The following is a 22,325-nucleotide window of genomic DNA, read 5'->3' as shown; positions in this document are numbered from 1 at the left end:
ATGTTTCCATTCTTATTGGACTGAATTCAGCGCCAGACAATGCCAACACCCGCAAGACCCACAGACATGTTTCTGAAGACTACAAGTTTTTTTTATGTCACTTCTCATTTGGCTACAAATAGTCTGACTTGTCCAAAACTTCTGAGTTCTGTGGTGGGGAAAGCACTGATGGGGCCTACATCTGTCCATTAAATTCTGCACGTAATGCCAGCATGTGAGGGAATAGTGAATTATTGTCAAACGGTGTCTGTGGAGAGAATGCTTGCGAAGAGAATTTAAAATGTTTTGGCTAATCTGTGAGTGGAGACAAAGGTGGATGTTTGATATAAGCTGAATGCCCTGATCTTCTGTTAGAGAAAGTGACGCTTAATCTAATCTATAAATGCTTTTAATCCAGTCTCAAGTGTACAAAAACCTAAAAGATTCCACCATGTCATGTCATTATATGGATTAAGTCAAAATCTGTAAATTAGTCTAATTATGTTTTGAAGTAATTTGAGTGTCTCTTTTCTTAGGGAATAGATTCTAACGCCTGGTCAAAAGGACAAACCTCATGGAGTGTCGTGCAAAGGAGGGTCTTCAAACCGGGCCTCGAGGGCCGATGTGCAATTTAGTTTTTTAAATATCTTTGCTTCAACACATGTTCATAAAAAGAGCTCATTAGCAGCACTCTGAATAACTTGACTGCATACTGGTGCTGCGTTCCAGTTGCACTTGGAACTGGGAAATTCTGACTTCCTGGTCGGGGAAAAAAAACCCAACTGGAACGCCCTCCTCGAGTTGGATTTCCCACTGGGAAAGTGGGAGCAACTCCAACTGCCTCCAGTTGCGACCTCGAGTTTCAACATGGCCGCTCCTCGGATCGGTAGTAGCAACGTGTGGTGAAAACATGTTTATTTTATAAGATGTATATAAGAATGTGTCATGATCCGTGTTTCTATGTGTTTATTTTCTAGTTTCTGTGTGATCCTGTTCCCCGTTAGTCCTGTCTCTGCGTCTTTCCCCGTTGATTGTCTCCCAGGTGTGTCTCGTTCCCGTGATTGCCCCGTGTGTATTTAGTCTCCCCTGTTGTCTGTGTTCTTCGTCGGGTCCTTGTCAATTGAATGTCGATTGATGTCACCTGTCTCCGTGCTGCCAGTTTTTCCTCGTGCTGTTTCCCTGTTGTTCCTTGTTCCCTGTTCTTTGTCATTAAATTCATCATTTTCCGTCACAACCTGGGCCTAAGCGTCATCTCCTCACCTACCACCACATCACATCCTGACAGAAGGACCCGACCAAACGAACGGTGAGGAAGCTATGGCATACTGCCCCCAGGTGTGGGACCACGTCGCCACGAGCGCCCTAAACCGCTGGAGGTCCCGGCCCTGGGCGCTGGAATCACCAGCGCTCTGAGCCGCCGGAGGTCCCGGTCCCAAGGCACCCAAGTCACCAACGCGACGACAAGCTGAGTCCCTGGTGGGGAGCACGTATGGCGTACTGCCCCCCAGGTGTGGGACCACGTCGCCACGAGCGCCCTAAACCGCTGGAGGTCCCGGCCCCTGGGCGCTGGAATCACCAGCGCTCTGAGCCGCCGGAGGTCCCGGCCACTGGGCGCTGGCGTCACCATCGCTCTGGGCCACCGGAGGTCCCGGTCCCGGAGCATCGACGTCGTCGCCGCCATCGGCCTCCGAGGTTTCCAGCGCCCGCTGCCGGCGTGCAGCCACCCGAGCTTCCTGCACCCGCTGCCGGCGTGCAGCTCCCCGAGCTTCCTGCGCCCGCTGCCGGCGTGCAGCTCCCCGAGCTTCCTGCGCCCGCTGCCGGCGTGCAGCTCCCCGAGCTTCCTGCGCCCGCTGCCGGCGTGCAGCTCCCCGAGCTTCCTGCGCCCGCTGCCGGCGTGCAGCTCCCCGAGCTTCCTGCGCCCGCTGCCGGCGTGCAGCTCCCCGAGCTTCCTGCACCCGCTGCCGGCGTGCAGCTCCCCGAGCTTCCTGCACCCGCTGCCGGCGTGCAGCTCCCCGAGCTTCCTGCACCCGCTGCCGGCGTGCAGCTCCCCGAGCTTCCTGCACCCGCTGCCGGCGTGCAGCTCCCCGAGCTTCCTGCGGTCGCTGCTGACGAGCAGCCGCCCGTCCCTCCAGAGTCCCCTAGTGTCCCTCCAGAGTCCCCTAGTGTCCCTCCAGAGTCCCCTAGTGTCCCTCCCGAGTCCCCTAGTGTCCCTCCCGAGTCCCCTAGTGTCCCTCCCGAGTCCCCTAGTGTCCCTCCCGAGTCCCCTAGTGTCCCTCCCGAGTCCCCTAGTGCTCGTTCCGAGCTCCCAGCGCCCGCAGCAGCCGGCGCTCCGCCCGAGCTCCCAGCTCCAGAACTCCCCGAGTCCGCTGCCTGTGCGCAGTTCCCCGGTGCTCCGCCCGAGACTCCGCCCGGCCGTCCTGCCGGTCCCCCGGCCTCTGCTCCGCCCGAGCTCCCAGCGCCCGCAGCAGCCGGCGCTCCGCCAGAGCTCCCCGAGTCCGCTGCCGGTGCGCAGCTCCCCGGCGCTCCGCCCGAGACTCCGCCCGGCCGTCCTGCCGGCTCCCCGGCCTCTGCTCCGCCCGGCCGTCCTGCCGGCTCCCCGGCCTCTGCTCCGCCCGGCCGTCCTGCCGGCTCCCCGGCCTCTGCTCCGCCCGGCCGCCCTGCCGGTTCCCCGGCCTCCGTTCAGCCCGAGCCCACGGCCTCTGCTCCGCCCGAGCCCACGGCCTCTGCTCCGCCCGAGCCCACGGCCTCTGCTCCGCCCGAGCCCACGGCCTCTGCTCCGCCCGAGCCCACGGCCTCTGCTCCGCCCGAACCCCAGTCTCCAGCGCCTGCAGCAGCCGGCGCTCCGACCGGCCCACCGCGGCTCAAGCTCCGCCTCCAGCGTCGCCGCCCACCGCGGCTCAAGCTCCGCCTCCAGCGTCGCCGCCCGCCGCGGCTCAAGCTCCGCCTCCAGCGTCGCCGCCCGCCGCGGCTCAAGCTCCGCCTCCAGCGTCGCCGCCCGCCGCGGCTCAAGCTCCGCCTCCTGCGTCGCCGCCCGCCGCGGCTCAAGCTCCGCCTCCTGCGTCGCCGCCCGCCGCGGCTCAAGCTCCGCCTCCTGCGTCGCCGCCCGCCGCGGCTCAAGCTCCGCCTCCTGCGTCGCCGCCCGCCGGACCTCCCACGAGAGGTCTACCTCCTGTGCCGTGGTCGGCCCCCGGAGGGTTTTGCGGTGTTAGTTTCGTTTTGGATCTGTTTTTTGTTTTCTGGACTCTGGCCCTCCTACCGTCGCCCCTCCGCCCACCCTGTTGGGATCTGGTTTTTGTTTTCTGGACTCTGGCCCTCCTGCCGTCGCCCCTCCGCCCACCCTGTTGGGTTGGACTTTTTCTTGTTGGGCGCCTGGTAGTCGCCCCTTGAGGAGGGGGTACTGTCATGATCCGTGTTTCTATGTGTTTATTTTCTAGTTTCTGTGTGATCCTGTTCCCCGTTAGTCCTGTCTCTGCGTCTTTCCCCGTTGATTGTCTCCCAGGTGTGTCTCGTTCCCGTGATTGCCCCGTGTGTATTTAGTCTCCCCTGTTGTCTGTGTTCTTCGTCGGGTCCTTGTCAATTGAATGTCGATTGATGTCACCTGTCTCCGTGCTGCCAGTTTTTCCTCGTGCTGTTTCCCTGTTGTTCCTTGTTCCCTGTTCTTTGTCATTAAATTCATCATTTTCCGTCACAACCTGGGCCTAAGCGTCATCTCCTCACCTACCACCACATCACATCCTGACAGAATGAGACTAAAATTAGTGTTGCATGTAGCACCTGCGACTCTAAACAAATGAAAAGCAGTGTGCACTACGGGAAATGAAGCTTAAAATGATGTTTGTAAGATGTACTGCACGCAATGTTCATGAACGGCGGCATGTTGAAAACCCGACTTCTTAACTGGAACGCTGTTACCTCTGGTCTGACGTCAAAGCCAGCTCTGAGTTGAGATACTGACTACTTGTAAACAAAACGTGCAAAAGGAAGAGCTTTGTAAGGTGACATTCACTTTAAAACTATGCTGAACATGTTTTTCTCAGAATCTGCACAAACTGAAAATGGTTCACCTTTTTCCCCACTTAGTAAATTCAAGTCTCACATTCAGGCAATTACAATGCAAAGGTGTTCAAATCAGCAGGAGGATACAACTAAAAAAAATCTAATTAAAGGCTTTATGTTAATTGCTTTTTTTAAGACAAAGTGTTATAATTGTACAAAGTATTAAAAAAAAATTTGAGTTCCAATTTAGTGCTTTTTTTTCTTTCTTTTTTTCTTTATGGAATAGAGAGAGAGAGAATGTTTATTATCCCACAAAGGGAAAGTTCCGTTGTGACAGCAGAATCACATAAATATTAGTTTTTTTTAAATGAACTGAATTTCAGCTACTTCAGTTTTAGGAAGGAATTGGGTCTAAATCTCACACACCCAAACCCACAGCCATTTTTTTCTACTATTTGACTAACTACCTTTTTTTTTTTTTTCCTTGTCTCTGTCTCTCTCTCTCTCAAGGTTCAACATTCTCATTAACCTTCAGCTCCTGGTCCCGGTCTCACCGTCAACATGGGCTTCAGGTGTCACTCCTCTGCCCTGTCTCCTGTGCTGAGACTAGCGGTCGTTACTGTGATCCTCCTCCTCAAACCCCGGAGCGCGCTGGCCGGTACCGCTCCCGAGCACAGCCTTGGCAGCTCAGTTTCGGCGGTGTCCACAAACAAAACTGAATGCAGCAAGGCTGAACAGTGCACAAACGGGGTCCTGCTGCCCGTCTGGGAGCCCCGAAACCCGTCGTTTGGAGATAAGGTCGCCAGGGCGACGGTTTACTTTGTGGCTCTGGTCTACATGTTCCTCGGCGTGTCGATCATCGCGGACCGCTTCATGGCATCGATAGAGGTCATTACGTCACAGGAAAAAGAGATCACTATCAAGAAGCCCAACGGAGAAACCACCACCACGACGGTCCGGATCTGGAACGAGACGGTCTCCAACCTCACCCTCATGGCGCTGGGGTCGTCTGCTCCAGAGATCCTGCTCTCCGTCATAGAAATAATAGGTCACGGCTTTGAGGCCGGCACGCTGGGCCCCTCCACTATTGTGGGTTCGGCGGCGTTCAACATGTTCGTCATCATCGGGCTGTGCGTGTACGTTGTGCCCGACGGCGAGACGAGGAAGGTCAAGCACCTCCGAGTCTTCTTCGTCACGGCAACCTGGAGTATCTTTGCCTACATTTGGCTCTACCTGATCCTGTCGGTGATCTCCCCCGGCGTCGTGCAGGTCTGGGAAGGCCTGCTCACTTTCCTCTTCTTCCCCATCTGCGTCGTGTTTGCCTGGGTGGCAGACCGTCGCCTGCTGTTCTACAAATACGTGTACAAGCGCTACCGCACCGGCAAGCAGCGTGGCATGATCATCGAGACCGAGGGGGATCGTCCGCTTCCTTCCAAGGTAAGCCTACGGAATATGACACAACTGTCACTGCTACAGTCAGTACTAATAGGGATTTTTGCAAAGATCTAAACCACAATAAAGAAATTTGAGATAAGTTTGACTTTATTGTAACTTGGTTATGTGTTGTATTTTGGATGGCTTGTCCTGCTGAAAGGCAACGCGACATTAATGATATTGCTACTTTCAGCTGAATTCGACTCAAAGTACTTGTAGGAGTTAACAACAACATACATTAAGGTAAAAATGATTCAAGAAAAATTTTGATTAAACTGATTTTAAAACAAAATGAAATAAAAACTAGGTTAAGAGTAAGAAACGGTAAATAAATCAGTTTTTAGGCTTGTTTTGAAAGTGCACAAGAAGAAGCATTCCTGAAGCTTCTTCCAAATTTTTGGTGCATGAAAACTGAAGACTGCTTCAGTAGGTGCAGTAAGTTTGGTTCAGATGATCTTAGAACTTATGTTTTATAATATTGCTGGGGCATCAGTCTCAATCTGGCAACATATTTTAGGCAGTAATATGCTGTCTTTATGAGTTTGATGTATTTGTTGAGATTAAAATCAGGATCCATGACCACATGTAGATTACTGGCTTTGTCGGATCATTTTAAACCAACAGACTTAAAGTGGGCACTGATTTTTAACCCAGGCTTGTGTATTTATCAGAACAGCCAACCAGTACAAAGAGAACAGAACCGTCATCCTTTGTTTGTCCGCACATTGCAAAAATTTCCTTTATCAGCAGCAAAGTATCAGGTAAATGGAAATGACACACATGCGCTTAAAAAGGGGTCATTAAAATTAACATGGAGATGGTACAGTAGTATCGCATTCACACAATGAATTAGATGCACTTAGTTCGCTGCGTGAGTTCATGGGTATTTTGTATTTATAGGTACTAACAGTATAAGTGTATTAAATGCCATCAAGGTAATCTGATGCAATTAAACTTATCACTGCAAACACAAATAACCTCTGTAATTTAATCCATTTCCTGTTTTTGACTCTGATCAGATGCTTTGTGTGATGACGCAGTGCATTTATGTAATTACATTTCCGTTGCTGTGGTGAAAACCGCCCTCTTACTTTTTCAGTTCGCTGTATTAGTCTTTTTTTTCCAATTTTGGAAACTGTGCAGAATTTCTTTGTTGGATTAAAGCTTCTCCATTCTTACAATAGAGGCATTTTTATTTAAATTTCTAGTTGAGGGGGGGATACAAACCTCGAATTAAAGCCAACAGTATTCCTGAAGGAAGAGTTTCATAAGGCACTTGGTTAATAAAAAACATTCTCCTAGATAAAAAAAAATGTAAATGAACATTTTAAGCTTTTGCTTGAATGGCAGACACCTGCAAAAGGAAGACTGATCACAATATAGAACCAGATCTTTCATTAGAGTAGGACCTAGATTTGGTTTTAGTCTGAACTGTTTTACTTAACATGGCTACAACATGTCTTAACAATTTAATAGTTGGATGTTAAGTACCACATGTTAACAATAACACCTAGTATTATTTATTATACTAACAAATAATACTAGTATTATGTATTAATAAATAATACTAGTATTATTTAGTATTATGCAGTAAACTATGGCAATTGAATAAACTATTACCAGTTCATGGAATGGGAATAATTTGAAGTGTATTTGTTTTTTAGTTATTAAAAAAAATGCTTTACTTTTTTGTAAAGCCAAGTTGTTCAAACATACTGATTTTTGTCCGATGCCGAGTCAATGATATTCACATGCCACTTAAAAGTTCACTCAATTTTGTTTTATGACACATTTTCTTTTTCTTATCCGTTTCTGCAAAATGTTGCTCTCCACTTCAGCACAAGGTTAAGATGGTTTCAATAAAGCTGCTATGTTGTTTTTTGTTTTTCTCAAACCTTCAACAAACACTAAATTAGGTTTAGTGTAATCATTTACAGGAATATCTCACACTGCATATATGGCTGCTAAGTCTTCAGTAAACACTCATCTTGTCTTTACTAAGGATCTTTGTGAGCTGAAGGCGGAGGCTAATGCTCACGTTCTTCTACGCAGTGATTTGGCAATTGCTTCAGTTTTGGGGATGAAAGTACATTGAATACTGTTACAAATGTAACTTTATAATACAGCTCAGATTTGCAGTTTGCATTACACCGATAGACCAGATGCTGCAGCGAGCAATGCAGTCGCTCGTTTGCTTCTATTTCATTAGGACATTCACAATAAAAGGTTAGAACAATTAGCTTTGGTAAATGTGTGGTTCTCACTTGTTTGTTCTTTTTTTCCTAATACTTTTCTACTAGTACGACCATACCAAGGTGTCAAAGTGCAACCATGCTGATGGTTTTATACAGAAGAAGTTGGAATTATTGTTAGACAATAAGATGTATGGTAATCTACCGAAACTTTGTTTTTTATTTTACTAGTTTATCCTTCAAAAGACAAGTATTAACTACTTTTCTCCTGGGCTTTTTTTTTTTGTAGGGATTGTCTCGAATAACCAAGAAATAAAAATACCAGTCCAATTTATTGCAGCCAAATAAATAATAACAATGTATAGAAACAACAGAGAAATAGTTTTCAGTTTCAGCACTGGACACCAACCACTATGTGTCCTCAAGGGACGAACACAGAGTGGCCCCCAACATGATTCACTTCCTGTTTTACGGCTCTAACTAAACTACACCCTAAAGAGGGCGTTCCCCTGTGAAGTTATTTCATTGACTTAATATGTGTGTGTGTGCGCATGTGTGTGTGTGTGTGTGTGTACATGCAAACAGATAAGAGAGAGACGAAAGACAAAGAATTAGATATCCATAACAGAACCCAAATATAGATAATATACGGGTTTTGTAATATTTTGAGAAGTTTAGTTTTTTACATTTTTTTTGTCTTGGATTGCTGATAGTCATTGTCACTCCTTTTTTTTTCTAAATGATTTTTGTTTTTTTTAGGTGGACATTGAGATGGATGGAAAGATGCTGAATTCCCATGGTGTTGACTTTCTGGACGGTCCACTGGGTTTGGACATCGATGAGAAGGATCTGGACGAGGAGGAGACCCGCAGAGACATGGCCAAGATCCTGAAGGAGCTCAAACAGAAACACCCCGACAAGGAGGTAGGTATCGCTGCTGAAGAGGTTTGTTTCCTCTGTAGGAAATAAAATGACTAATCTGCAACAGATGAGATGCAATCCAGCTTCATCGTAGTAATGAATGGTTATAGCTGCGTGATTTGTTTTAGGCTAAGCTGACAGGTTAAAGCAAGTTCCAAAGGAAATAAAGTAGCTGTGGCGACATGCTGGTTTAAAAAAAAAATAAAATAAAAGGAACCCTTCTGGGATAACAAACCCACTCTGCTTTGGTCTTAATGCCACACAATTTTCATTCACAAAACATTTCAGCTGGTGAACGATGTGCTTGGTTAAAAGAGTCGCAGATATCCGAGGATTGTTGGTCTTGTTTGTTGTTGCTGCAGTACGTTGTCTAAAACTTTGCTGTGTAGCTCATCAGATGGGACAGCTCTCACACTTTTTTGAGGCTTATTCGGTCAGTTGCATTTAGTTTCCATTTGTTTTCACCTTAATTTTTTTGATTGACATGCACAATATCTGAAGCTGTCTCATTTTAGCGATTTGTTTTTTTTTTTTGGGGAAGATTTGCTTAAAGGTCCAAAGCAAAATAAAACCCTGCAAACTGTTATATTAAATACTGTTTTTCATGAATGAAGTCTATAAATAAAATTAAAATATTTAGACTAGCTGATGTGCTACATCCCAAGCCTGACTAGTAACGCTTTAAAAAATATGTTAAAATCAATTTATTAAAATCCAAATCTTTTTAAATTCTTTGGTGAAAATAATTGCATTATTTTCCTCTTACCAGGTGGAACAACTCATTGAACTTGCCAACTACCAGGTGCTGAGCCAGCAGCAGAAAAGTCGAGCTTTCTACCGGTGCCAGGCCACCCGACTCATGACGGGCGCCGGCAATATTCTGAAGAAACACGCTGCAGACCAGGCCCGAAAGGCCGTCAGCATGCACGAGGTCCGCTCCGACGCCGGCGACAACGACCCCGTCTCCAAGATCTTCTTCGAGCCCGGCTCCTACCAGTGTCTCGAGAACTGCGGCACGGTGGCTGTGAACGTGGTGCGGCGAGGCGGCGACCTGGGCAAGACCGTTTCTGTGGAGTACCGGACGGAAGACGGCACGGCCAACGCCGGCTCCGACTACGAGTTTACGGAGGGCGTCGTCGTGTTCAAGCCGGGCGAGACCATGAAGGAAATCCGCGTGGGCATCATCGACGACGACATATTCGAGGAGGACGAAAACTTTCTCATCCACCTGTCCAACGTCAAGGTGCTGACCTCCGAAGGCGAGGAGCCGGAGGAGAACGAGTCGGCCAATCACGTAGACTCCGTTGCCTGCGTCGGCATACCGTCGACAGCCACCGTCACGATATTCGACGATGATCACGCCGGTATCTTTACGTTCGAGGAGCCCGTTTGCCACGTCAGTGAGAGCGTTGGCACGATGGAGGTGAAGGTGCTGAGAACGTCTGGCGCTCGTGGTGTGGTCATGCTGCCCTACAAGACCGTGGAAGGGACTGCAAAGGGCAACGGGGAGGACTTCGAAGACTCACACGGCGTCCTCGAATTTCAAAACGACGAAATCTTGTAAGTAGCCTCTGAGCATTATTTGATTTCAAATCATGATGACTGCATAGTAAGGTTTGACGTTTACAACCACAGTTTATGATTGAGAAGATTAGTTTGTACAGTCGTGTTGGTAACGATGTGGGAAGCAGAGATGTTGGTGTGATGTGGTGGCCACACGAAGCGGCGTGCCGGACGGCTCTGCATCAGTACTCCAGGAGATTCAACAATCCCGTACCTGTTGGCTTCTACCCCCTCCCTCTTTCAATTCCCTTTTTTTCCTCATTTCTTCTAATTTCTTCTCATTAAACGTCTTAAGCCTGTGATTTACTTCATCGTACCGCTGTTCTTCCTGAGAGAACGCATTGATTTCTCCACCCTGTCCTTGCACAGTCAGCACAATGGTTTCAGCAGCCACTGCTTTGGGAGAATGGAGTTACTAGTTAGGTGGCTGCTGGTTTGAATTTTAATTAGATGGAATCTCCTTGTGTTGGAAACTGGACGACGATCCTCGACGACGCTTTGAGTGAGATGCGCAGAGAGGCAAACCGGGAGTAGCTGGTTTTGCTGGAAAGGGTTCAAACATTCCAACAGCAGGATGTCGGTAAATACCAAGAAGGAACATGTGTTTTGTTGACTTGATTCTGAAGCACAAAAGGCTTTTTAAGCCATAAATCAAGTTGCTCTTTTAGGTGGCCTTATACCTTGTGAAAACCTCCCCGGGCAACTGATTGTTGCAAGCTAGTGGCTTTTATTTTCTGTTATTTAGTCAGTGAAAAGGGGCTTAGACCTTTAATTTAAGATTCCCCGCAGTGAAAGGATGAATCTCCTGTTCAAAGCTTTACTTAACAGAGTGCTTGTTGGATGGTGAGTCATGGTAAGCATTGTGATTGCTGTTGGACCACATTACAGGAAGCCTTTTGGCTCCACGGGTAAATGCGGCATCTGTAATTTTCGTTGTGAACCACTCGGTGTGGGAAACTTGATCCAAATATCAGCTAGGACGTGGATCACAGCCACAAGGGTTTTCTTTTTTTAACAATGTTTTTACTGGCTCACTGAATATGGATTTTAGGCTTTATTAGGTTGTATTTAGAACTGTAGGTTTTAATTTATTTTTATTGGGTGGTTGATATTTTCTCATGTACTTCCTTTATCATATTTACAAGAAAAAAAAGATGATCCCTCATATTCCCATGATGCTCTGCTCTTTGTTTAAAATCATTTTCTGTAAGACTTTAGATCCTGATTTCTCGTGTCGTTTTACTTTCATCAAACACGACGTCAGTGCTTTCACCTGGTCTTTTTGTCGTGGGCTTTAGATTTAAGCAGGATACAATAAACTCTCCAATTTCAGGAGTTTATCCACGTATAGCTAATTAATGAGAGATTTTTGACAATATTAATGCAGGACTATAATTTGCTCATAAAAAGAAGATTCACAAAGATCTCTCATTGGTTATTTGACAGACCTCATTAGAGCTGACCTACTGCAAGTTCCTCTCCAATAACTCTGGAATGAGATCTTGAATTATGTCTGCTGATGATGTATTAAATGACTGCTACAGGTTTACTGGACTCTTCGGATGGTTGGAATGATTCGTTTTAGATTCTAATAAATCAATCTAATCTCATTTTAGGTTCGTGGTTCGTTGGAGTCAAAACGTGCAGAGTTGTGTCCTTCTGTTTGTACGCTGTAGTTGCTGGTATTGCCCTGGTGGAGTTGGAGTTGCTTTGATGAGCTAAAATGTCTGTTGCTGTTTTTGCCTTTGGAAGTGAAAGTTACACAGTATTGTTCCAACAGTGAAAGACAGAAATAATGTCTTGAGTAGAAAATTCCAACTGGGAGAGTTGGAGGGTGTTGAGTAGCTCCGACTTCAGTTCCCAATATTCCTTTTGTGGCACAGACAACAAAGTGGAAGCTGCAGGTCTAAATCTTCTTTTTTCCCCTTCTTTCTGATGGATTGCATCATAATAAACCTGTTGTGTGTACAATTTTAGTGTCAAAATTGGCTCATTTAGCATAATGGAGATATTTCATAGATTTCTATTGCTAATAATTAGCAAATCCAACTAGTTTACTGACTCATGAAGAGAACAAAGCTTCCTGGTCAAATCAAATGCAGCATTAAAGCTCAGTTTGTCCTGTGTTTAAGCATTTAGGATTAACATGAATTACAGTAAATCATCAGTAAAGTAGGATTTCTTGGAAACCAAAAGTTAACTTGCAGTCCTTCAGATGTTGGCTTTGCCTGTTTTACCCTCCAGATAAACTGTTTGTTTGTTTGTTTGTTTGTTTGTTTGTTTGTTTGTTTGTTTGTTTGTTTGTTTGTTTGCAACCAAGGCTGACTCCAGCAGGATTTTTAATCATATCTTTGAATGCAAAATGGAGCAGAAAGTAGAAAGTTGCCGATATGAAAATAATTACATTCGCTAATGATTCTTCATATTCACATGCGACTGTTTTGTCAGCAGCTGAAGGGTGATTTCTAAATGCGTCCAGCAGTCGTCCATCCTGGTCTTCAGCGCCTGTTGATCCATGATGAGACATAACATTTGGTTAGTGAGAGCAGCGGCTCGTCTAGCTGCAATTAACAAACAAAGGAAAATAAAAAAGCTGAGCTTATTGATAATAGGCGCAAAAGGCAACTTGGGAAAATGACAGACATTTTAGTGAATCAATAAGGAAATTACCCAACATATTTCTAAAAGGTTTCTGGTTCTGCTAAAAGGTTTTTAAGATGCAGAGTGCCGTACAATCATCTTTGGGTTTCCTGGAAATGTTTTACTTTTTTTTTTAATAGAAATAATTTAAGACATAGAACATGCATAAAAATAACTTCAAGATGGTTTAATTTTAATGGCTACTCTCGAATTCGCGTTTGAATTAACGTTTTCTTTAAACACAGATTTTTACTTTTAACCTTTGTTTCTGTTAATTATGAGGATTTTCTGTTATTGCATTCGTGCTAATATTACGTTGGGCCAATAAACATTTTGTTAGTGACGAGGAATTAATAAAAATATGTTTAATACTTGCTTAAAGGCCAATTTTAATTAATTCTAATTAAATATTACTATGCTGCATTGCAGCAAAAAAAAGGTAACATTGAGGCAAAAAGGATTTTGTCATGCAAAAAATTAATAAGTAGAATAAGACACAGAACATTTGATGCAATTAGGAAACCTTATTACCATTGACTGTTTAGCTCTAAAGGGCTTTATTATGTATCTTTTAGCATTGCTCTAGTAATTGAACAACATCAATTTAGGTTTAAAAAAAGTGAAAAATGATGCTCTAACAATTTATTGGAGTCAAAGTGGGGAAAAAACGTCTGGTAAATTTTCTGGCTTTTTGTTGGGTGTTATCAAATTCTCAAAATAACATGAACTTACATGAGTCAAAGTAAAAAAGAAAAACAAATTACCCGTTTGCTTTATGGAATTGCAAAAAAAAGGTGGCTGATCTAAAGAAGATTGCCTGCAGACTGACTCGTAACGCGGATATTTTTCCTTCAATAAAGGAAAGATTAATAAAGGGAGGCAGTTGTGAAAGATGACTTCGACTGGATGTGGAGATTGGACACTAAAAAAGAAGATAGAGCAAAGTTTTGTCCTCGCCAAAAGTTTTAATTTTCTTTATTGCCTCCCCCCCCCATGCTTTGTGTTTCTGTCTTCCTTTGTGGCTGTAAGACACTTGGTTCAATTTGTTCCTTGAAACAGTAGGCGAGCGTTGACTTGCATGCATCGAAAACAACTGAGGAGCAGGATTGCCTCTGTGGTGAAAAGGGTGAGCAATGACAGCAGCACAAGGAAGACAAAACATCGTCAGATCAGAGAAATTCACATAAAATACCATTCCTTGTTTGCATTGCTAATTCTGTCAGGCTAACACAAAGCATTTGACACGCATTTTCATTTTGACCCCCCCCAGAGTATGAAATATCCTCAAGTAGCTCAAGTTATATAATTTCCATAGTCAGGGAGCCTGTGGAGAAGCATGGTACAGTTGAAAATCAAATTATGCTCCCTCCTACACACACACACACGCACAGCAAGCAGACTGCGACTTCACACTCCAGTAACTGGCATAAATTGACCATGCGACACACACACACCTTCTTAAGGAGAGAAAAACAATGTGTATGTGATATTAGATTCTTGTTGGATAGGTCGACTTTTATTTTGTCACCTTGTTGAACCTGAGCAGTTGTTCAGTTAAGAAATGTGATCAGAGTTTTAGTCCGTCCAGCAGACAGAGCAGCAGAATAAACACAGGTACTCTCGTGTTTTCTTTCATTCAGTCAACGTGCTAGAAGTGGATTATTGTTCGACACGCAGAGTACTGCCTGTGTTAAGAATTGCGACATATTTCCCAAACGATAATTGGCAAAAGTGTGCAAACCGATGAGAGTGTGGTTAGAAATGCTATTTGCCCTAATGGCTGTGGCTTGTTTTTATTTAGACTATGTGCTTTTTGAATCATTATTTTCACTGTTAAAATAATAATTAAAAGAAAAGGTCATGATTATATTTTTGTCGTATTGCCCGGAATATTTTATTTTATTTTTTAGTTTTTCAATGTGGAATCGCCTCAGTTGAACTGGTTTGGGTTTTGACATTAACATTTTACTGTCCTCCTTTCCTTACTTTTTCTTTTATGCATCACTTTGTGCTGGCCAGTCACACACAATCCTGGTACATCACACAGACGTTTTGGGTTAAATATGACTAAATGTGGAAAAAGTTATGGGGTTATTCAATGACATGTACTGCTTTTTTTTAATAGCTTGACATTTTCTTTTAACTATGTAATTTTTTGTGCGTGTGTTTCTGTTCCTCTCTGTTGGCCAGGACTCCCATGATGAAGAACTTTTTTTTTATCATGGTAAAATAAAGGTTAAGAAAATACTTTTGCAAGTTTTTGCCAGATTGCGCGGCGTCTTTTTGATTCGTTTGTTTGGCACTGCCGAACGAAGCGGGCCAGAATCTGCTCTGAAACGCAGACACAAACCCACACAAGCTGTGCTTTAGGAGGTGTGAAGGTTGTTCTCATGTTGCAGGGAACATTGTAAAACAACACCTCTCTTGGCAAGAGGCTCACACCTGTTATAGTTCGTGTTTGAAAAGGAGAAAAAAAAAAACAACAACAGTTGATCTTATGATTTCCGTCACTGAGAAACTCAAACGACTTACCCTGGGGACGGACTCGAACAAAACCGTTTCATTTTTCAGATTCTTTTTTTTTTTTTAATTAGCACCTACTCAGATTAGCACTTTGCTCATTTTGAGAAATTATATTGGCTGTTGAAGGAAAATAGTCACAAAAAAGGTTTGCTTCACCCAAAATCTGCTTCCCATCTTCCAAGAAGCAATGATCCCTCCTCTAACATACTTCCACATAAAGATTATTTGGCCAGATGCCTCCCTCTTGTTTACCGTATGCAACACTAAATCACTGCGAAGATTGTGTTAAAACACTTTATTAAACGGATGCCTGAACTGGATTGCTGTGCGTCTTTCTTTCACTTCTGCCACAGACCTTAGAGGATTTACAAATGTGGAAAATTAGTCACTCTGGCCACTTTTCGGAGTGTGACGGATGACAAAAAAGTGGCAAAAGAGGAACTGAGGAGAAGGAAAAAGGAGGGGAGGTCAGCAGGCCAGCTGCCTCCACAAAACACTATTACCTTGGCAACTGCCTGGATGATGGGAGGAAAGAGTCATTCGGAAAGAGAGAGCCGCAACGATGCAGAGGGAGAGAGCGATGAAAGAGTGAGAGGAGTCAAAGGTGTTGTGAGGAGAAGGGGGGGAAAAGAGAGGGACAGACCCAAGGGCCAGATGGGGAGCTGTTTGTTTCCCCAATTTTTTTTCTTTTTCTTTTCCTCCTGTTGCCAGATGTGTCTTCTGATTAGCTTTATTTGCCAATTTAGATCTATCCACGAGAAGTGCGCTTTGCCGTAATTAAATGAGGATGCTGAACAAGTACTCAGCGCCCTGCCGCAGCGCACACTTCACGACTCTGAAAACAATTAGCTCCAGGGTACAGGACGTGACGCGCCATTTCTTTTCAGGTCCAACAAAGACACAAGTTTTTCCGAGTCAAAATCCAGCGAGTCTCTGATGTGCTGCAGCGAAGCGATTCCTCTGCCGTCATTCTTACATTCGTGTACCAGTGTCCCTTTGGCCAAGACGAATATAATTTGGTTTTAGTAGTGGATTGCTTAACTTTTTCCCAGTCACCAGGTTGCCATGTTGTCCGCTGAGCTAGCCAAATAAGCAGCCGCACCCATTCCCTGGATTTAACTTTTTCGTATGATAGGATCCGCTTCACCAATCAGAATGACAAGAGCGTAATCGGGCTAACACCACTGCTTTACCCAAAGTTTTGTTCTAGTCGGTCTTTTGCAGTAGGAGTTACTCAAATGAATGAGATGACGTTGTGGATTAAGATCTGATTCAGTGACATAATTATGCTTTGCTACATCACAACATCGGCAATATTGGAAGACATAAATTCATTGATCCTTTTTATTGTTTGTTAAATCTTAACTTATCGAATGTTCAGCTCAGATAAACAGGAGCTGCAACTTGCGGTGATCTGTCTTCCCTGAATTTGTGAATTGTGCCCTGGGAAGGCAAGTGGGACTGCTAAAGCCAATAAAACAAACAAACAACAAGGCCAATGTGCCCGTATTTGCTCACACAAAGGCTGGGAGTGGGTGACGGGTTTATGGTTTGCAGTCTGTAGCTTATCTCATCAAAATAAGAGCTCCAATAGGATTCCCAGCCTGTCTGCCCCAAGTATGCTGCTAATGGCCGGATTGGAGCAGGTTAATGCTATCGTGTTGATGCTAATTACTTTTGGTGTGCCAGGTCCAGGATGTAGGATCTGAATGTTACCGGATTAAAGTGCCCCGTTTGCCAGAGTGTTGGTCTGTGTGTGGGATTTATTCTGATTTCTCCTGGGTTTCTCCCATTGGAGGCTTTTTTTTCCAATTCAAGGAAGCACAAAGTTATGTTTTCCTTCTGGTCTTGGAATCATACAAAATCCGCCGAACCCATCAGGAGTCCGTACCCAAATGGACAAATCTAAATCTGCTACACTAGTTGCATAAAGAACTTGTCAAGAACTTTTTTTTAAAAATGACTATAAAGCCATTCTCAAACAATGGCAGCAATGTTTCTTTGTGTGTTTTGGTCATTTAGACCGTCAGTTATAAGAGATCAGAAATTGTTCTTCCAAGGAGAAAAAGCGGTATTAATCTTTTTTTATATATATATATATATATAATTATTGCATTTTAAGAGGCAGAAGCATTCCAATAAAATCTGTTTTTATGTTTTAGTTTGATGTTTAATTTGTGTGAGTGTGCATTTAAGTATGTAATCAAGACCACATTTTCTGCGGGCAGACTCCAGCATACGTCTGTGTGAACTCATGCGTGCTTTTGGATTTACTCATTAACACATGAACACTCCAGCTTGACTTGTTCTTTTCCTTTTCTTCGTCTGAATGCTGTTCTATTAGTGCCCCGTTGCCGTAGGTAACCACGCCAATGGCTGGTGCGCTATGCGGTCAAAGGCTCCCAGTCGTAGTAAAGCTCAGACTATTTCACGCTCCAATGGGCCTCTCTTTCCGTGGCTTTCTTTTCGTCTTCCACTTATTGTACTGTACAGGGAGAGGGAGCGAGGTGTGAAGACGGGCTGAGGAAAGGGCAGGAAATCAATGGATGTGTTGGAAAAAAATTACTAATAAATAAGAAAGGAAAACAGGGACGAGTAGGCAGGCGCATTGAGCCGATGAAGGGAAGTCGCCTTTAGAAAAAATGAGTACAATTAAAGCGAATCGGACAAAAACACAAACACTCTTTGGGCTTTCAGATGAAAGTTTCTCCACTTGCGCTCATGTTTCGTCACTTCCCGTTTTTGTAAATTTTTATGATTGTCTTCATAACTTATGGGCGAGAACAAGTGATTATGTCTTGGTCAGTTTTCACACATTCTCCAATTTTTATAGTTGAGTAGTTTTTGATTAAACATGGAAAAAAATAGTTGACAAAATGCTAAGATCAAATGTTTTAATGTGCAGTATTTTAATCGTATTAAAATATTGCCTTGTCATTCTAATCTATTTTGTGCCAGAGATACACCCAAATAACTTAGGAACCTATAATTCAATATTTTGTCACATAATCACGTTTTTTTTTATCAGAGACTGAATAGATGATCATTGGTTGTCAAAGCAGGAACAACAAAATCTGACATAAATTCACACCTGGTTGGTGCAAACACCACAAACGAATGGCAACTTTTTCTAACACAAATTGTGCAGAGGTCACTGCAAATGTAAAGTCTGACAAGTCGTTATGTGAGTTTGTCATTCGGTCTGGCAACAGTTTGGTCCAAACGTGAACATCTTGGCTTAACGAATAAAAATGAAATTAGAGGAAGGACGGATTTAAAAGCCTTTCCGAAGTAGTGCTTTCAGTTTATTCAGGCTGTAAAATTTGCTGCAGATAACAGGAAGGCCAAGTGGAGCACAGCAAAGATGCACCGTTTTATCCTTCTGTGGCTTCAACCTTCGTCTGTCATAGAACGTGATTTATTTGGAATATTTGGCAGCTTTTCGGACCACACAAAAAGATAAACACCAACACTGCTGTTTAATGCTAACTGTACGTATTGCAGCCTGTAGCAGGAAGACGAGAACAAAAATTTTTTTCAGGAAAGTTATCACTTACTGGAATTTACGCCCAAAAGACAAAGATGTACAAAAACATAATGCGATTGGAAATCGGTGACAAAACTCTGATTGGTCTGATTTTGATTAAAAGAGAAATCAATTCCTGCAGTGCAGAGCAGATCTCAATTTAAGATTCAAAGTGCACAGATTTAATATGGATCATTAAGCAGGCTTCAGGCTTCATGAAAGCCTGAAGCCTGCTTTCATGAAGCAGGCTTCATGAAAGCATTTCCAGTATTCAAACTGGAAATATACAACTTTTTTCCCTTTTTCCTAAATTGGCCTGATTAAACCTGACTAAAGCACATTCTAACTGGAAGATTCTCATGAGCTTTGCAACAGGACCGGAAAGTCAAACATTTGATCTGGAAAAAAAATTCAAAATTGCATTATGTGAATCTTAAATGTCACGTTCGTTACTCAGCACTCTGAAAATAATTAAGAAAATTGCAAACATAAAAATTTAAACAATCTTTGTGCTTAATAGGATAAATGTTGATTTTTGAAGTCAATTAAGAAATCAATAGACAGCTGATATCTTGATTTGCACTCAATTTTACCTTTAAATAGTGCATAAAGAAAAGCGTCTCCCTTAATATTTGAACGCTTTCAGCTTTGTTTTATACCGCTTTATCGTTTTCTCAAGTTGTGTACAAATCAGAGGATGAAACATCCGGTCTTCTTCTTTTTGTCTTGCAAGCAGCATCAGTGGTAGCAAAGAAAACAGATGTAAGTGTTAAAAATAACTAGACCATCTAAGCCAGATTAGGGTTTTAAAAATTGAAAAAAAAAAATGAAGCTTTGTCTTTCTGGAGCAGATGTGATTTTGACACCAGTGCAAGTGATGGGATAACCTCCTGACAGCTACTCTGTGTATCTGTTGTGTGACCTTTCAGTAACCTGGACTCATGATGAACAGATTACATTAGAGAGGATCAGCAAGCATCCACAATGAAGGCGTATTTGAAAATGAACTTAAGTTTGAGCTCATCGGATTTGCAGTGGCAAACATTGTTTTTTTTTTTTTTGTTTAGTTTTTTTTGTAAGGGCTTTCAGTAATTTGGATATTTAGACACAACTGTAAATGCATTAAAATGCTAAACTTGTAACAGTTTCTCATTAAAATGGCAGCCTAATTGATGATGATGATGATAAAGGATCCAGTATGTATGGGATAAATTTGGAAAATGTGTCTTGTTGCTGCTCCTCTGTCTTCTTTAGTGCTATAATACTCAGTAAGAAGACTTACTTTTTAAGATTTTCTTCCCTCTTTTTGGCACCAGAGGCCATTATTGACAGTCACCAGATAGGAAATGGGTGGAGGGAGAAGGAGGAGGAGCGGATGTGCAGAAAAGGTTCAAAGGTCAGGAATCGATCCCCCCACAGCCTCTGCACAATGCAGCGACCCTGATGTCACATTTTAGGAATTGGAGAAAAATAAAAAATAATCCAAATACACAAAAATGAGCACATCCATACAGAGTAGTAAAAAGAGATATTACTATATTATAACAATCCAGCTGCTTACTTCATTGTGAATTTTTTAAACGTGTTAAATAAGACCTCAACATTGACACTGAAGCCCTATATCAGCTTCTAATAAAATAAAATAAAATCAACATTCGCCAATAGCTACACAACACAATCAGGAATTTAGTCAAGTCTTCAGTTCCTTCCCATAAGTTGCCACTTCATCCCAACTTACTTTTAATTCGGAACAGTCAAACCATTGCCTTTCCGTTTGTCTCTTTGCAGCTCAATATTTTTTTTAAATGAAAATGATCATTAAAATGCCCAAATTGTTGATCAATATCTGTTTAAATTGTTCCCCCTGATGAACGGCTGCTTTTACATTTTTGGGCACAAAAAGAACCAAAGAATGAATTGATGAAGGTCCAGATTTAACAGCAAACCCAGCACCTTTTGACTAAATAGTCTGTCATGTGTTATTAATGCCCAGTTCTCGAGTCTCCACCCAGAAATAGGACAGCCTTAACAGGAAAAAAAAATCCCTAAACAAAACAAAACGCAAAAAAACATGCCAACCCATCTGTTCATCTGCATTTGTATCAATTACAGTTGTTTTTTTCTTGTTTTTATAGTTTATTTAGCATAGTTTTTTTTCTCGTTTTTTTCCAATGTGTACTTTGTCAGGGGAATCGGGTTGCTCAGATGTTTATCATTAACGGCTACAGCAGCGCACTTCTCCTTTTATAACGCACCTCATCTTTATCAGTCCGCTTCCAACTTGTTCTAATCCTTTTTTGGAAAACTTCTCCCATGTTGCCATTTGACCAAAGCTATGCTGGCTATGTTTACATGCTGTAAACAGAAAATGATCACACAGGGTAAAACAGAGGGAGGCAAGCAGACGGGATGGTGGGGGGCGGACAAAAAGTGCTTTCAGGCTGTGGAGAGATAGGAAGCACTTCTGGGCACTCAATCATGTAGATGACTTGAGAATCTTTTCATACTAAGATAGGTGTACAAAGTCAGCTACAGCAGAAGTCCGGCTAAGTGGTCTAATCCATCATTTATCACATGTGATTACAATGGAGCAGATATATTAGCCCTGTTGGATTCCTTTGCTTGCGCACAGCTCCATTCATCAAAAATGGGAGAAGAGAATGAAATCAAGTAGAGGAGAAAGTGATTAATATGTCTTGGACAAAAAAATGCCTGTATAAAATATTAATGCAGCCCAGGAGTGTTATCAAACTTAAAACTATGGACAGTCAAGACAAATCAGCCTATGGCCGTCAAGGCAGGGCGCAAATACCACTTGTGGTAATTGGGTTGCCACTGGAGGAACTCTGAAGAAATACTGGTATTATTTGCATGATGAATCTAATATGATCTGAGATGGAGTGGATGGTATTACACCAGGAGGAAGTGATGCGTTACGTTTTCTATTTAAGCATTTTTGAATTACATTTTTAGGTTGGAGGCTGTGGGGAAATTAAAGGTTTGCGAGTCAGTAGTGTGAAGAAGGGGTTCCCAAAGTTTTCCATGCCATGAAACGGCATTAGCTACTGCTGGTAAACCCACAGACGAAGCTACAAAATATGTAAGGCAACACTGACTTTTAGAATGTTTGTTCATTTCTTCTATTCACTATTCAATAACCATTACATTAATCTAGCAAAAGGATGGTTCTTTCAGTCGTTTTCCTGACAGAGACTATGCGCTTTCTGCGTTAGCTTGAGGAGCAAGCTAGCTTGTTGAATTTGACTGGCAGCCAGTGAGAAAGATGAGCATGGAAAATAACATTTCAATGAATTATTTTTGCTTGTTTTATAATTGAAAAGCAGAATTCAGTTTTTTAAAATATTTTTTAATTTAAAAAAATTTTTTTTACAATTCCCTCCAGCTTTCTGAGTCCCCTGACCCCAGTTCCCACTAAAAACCACTGCTGTAAGGAATAAACACTTATCCAGTTTTAGTATCATCATTTCAATCTGGAGAGACTCAAACAGAGAAAGAAAGCAATTAAAAGAGTTTAATGACAAAATGAACAT

At 43.0% G+C, this 22,325-nt stretch overlaps 1 protein-coding gene across 4 annotated transcripts in view; it reads left to right on the top strand.

Annotated features, from left to right (window-relative positions):
- The window catches only part of slc8a1b (solute carrier family 8 member 1b), a 151,293-nt gene that overhangs the window by 9,369 nt on the left and 119,599 nt on the right, over nucleotides 1-22,325 (top strand). For all 4 annotated transcript variants that reach the window (XM_081616396.1, XM_008428820.3, XM_081616395.1 and 1 more), the window contains exons 2-4: nucleotides 4,486-5,412; nucleotides 8,361-8,525; nucleotides 9,292-10,082. In XM_081616396.1, coding sequence (XP_081472522.1) covers nucleotides 4,537-5,412; nucleotides 8,361-8,525; nucleotides 9,292-10,082 — 1,832 coding nt within the window. In that variant the 5' untranslated portion in view covers nucleotides 4,486-4,536. The remainder of the gene's footprint in view (nucleotides 1-4,485; nucleotides 5,413-8,360; nucleotides 8,526-9,291; nucleotides 10,083-22,325) is intronic.

The sequence above is a fragment of the Poecilia reticulata genome, chromosome 15, assembly GCF_904066995.2.
Source record: "Poecilia reticulata chromosome 15, P_reticulata-male-v2, whole genome shotgun sequence".
Taxonomy (NCBI): Eukaryota; Metazoa; Chordata; class Actinopteri; order Cyprinodontiformes; family Poeciliidae; genus Poecilia; species Poecilia reticulata.
This window is presented reverse-complemented; position numbering and strand designations above follow the sequence as displayed.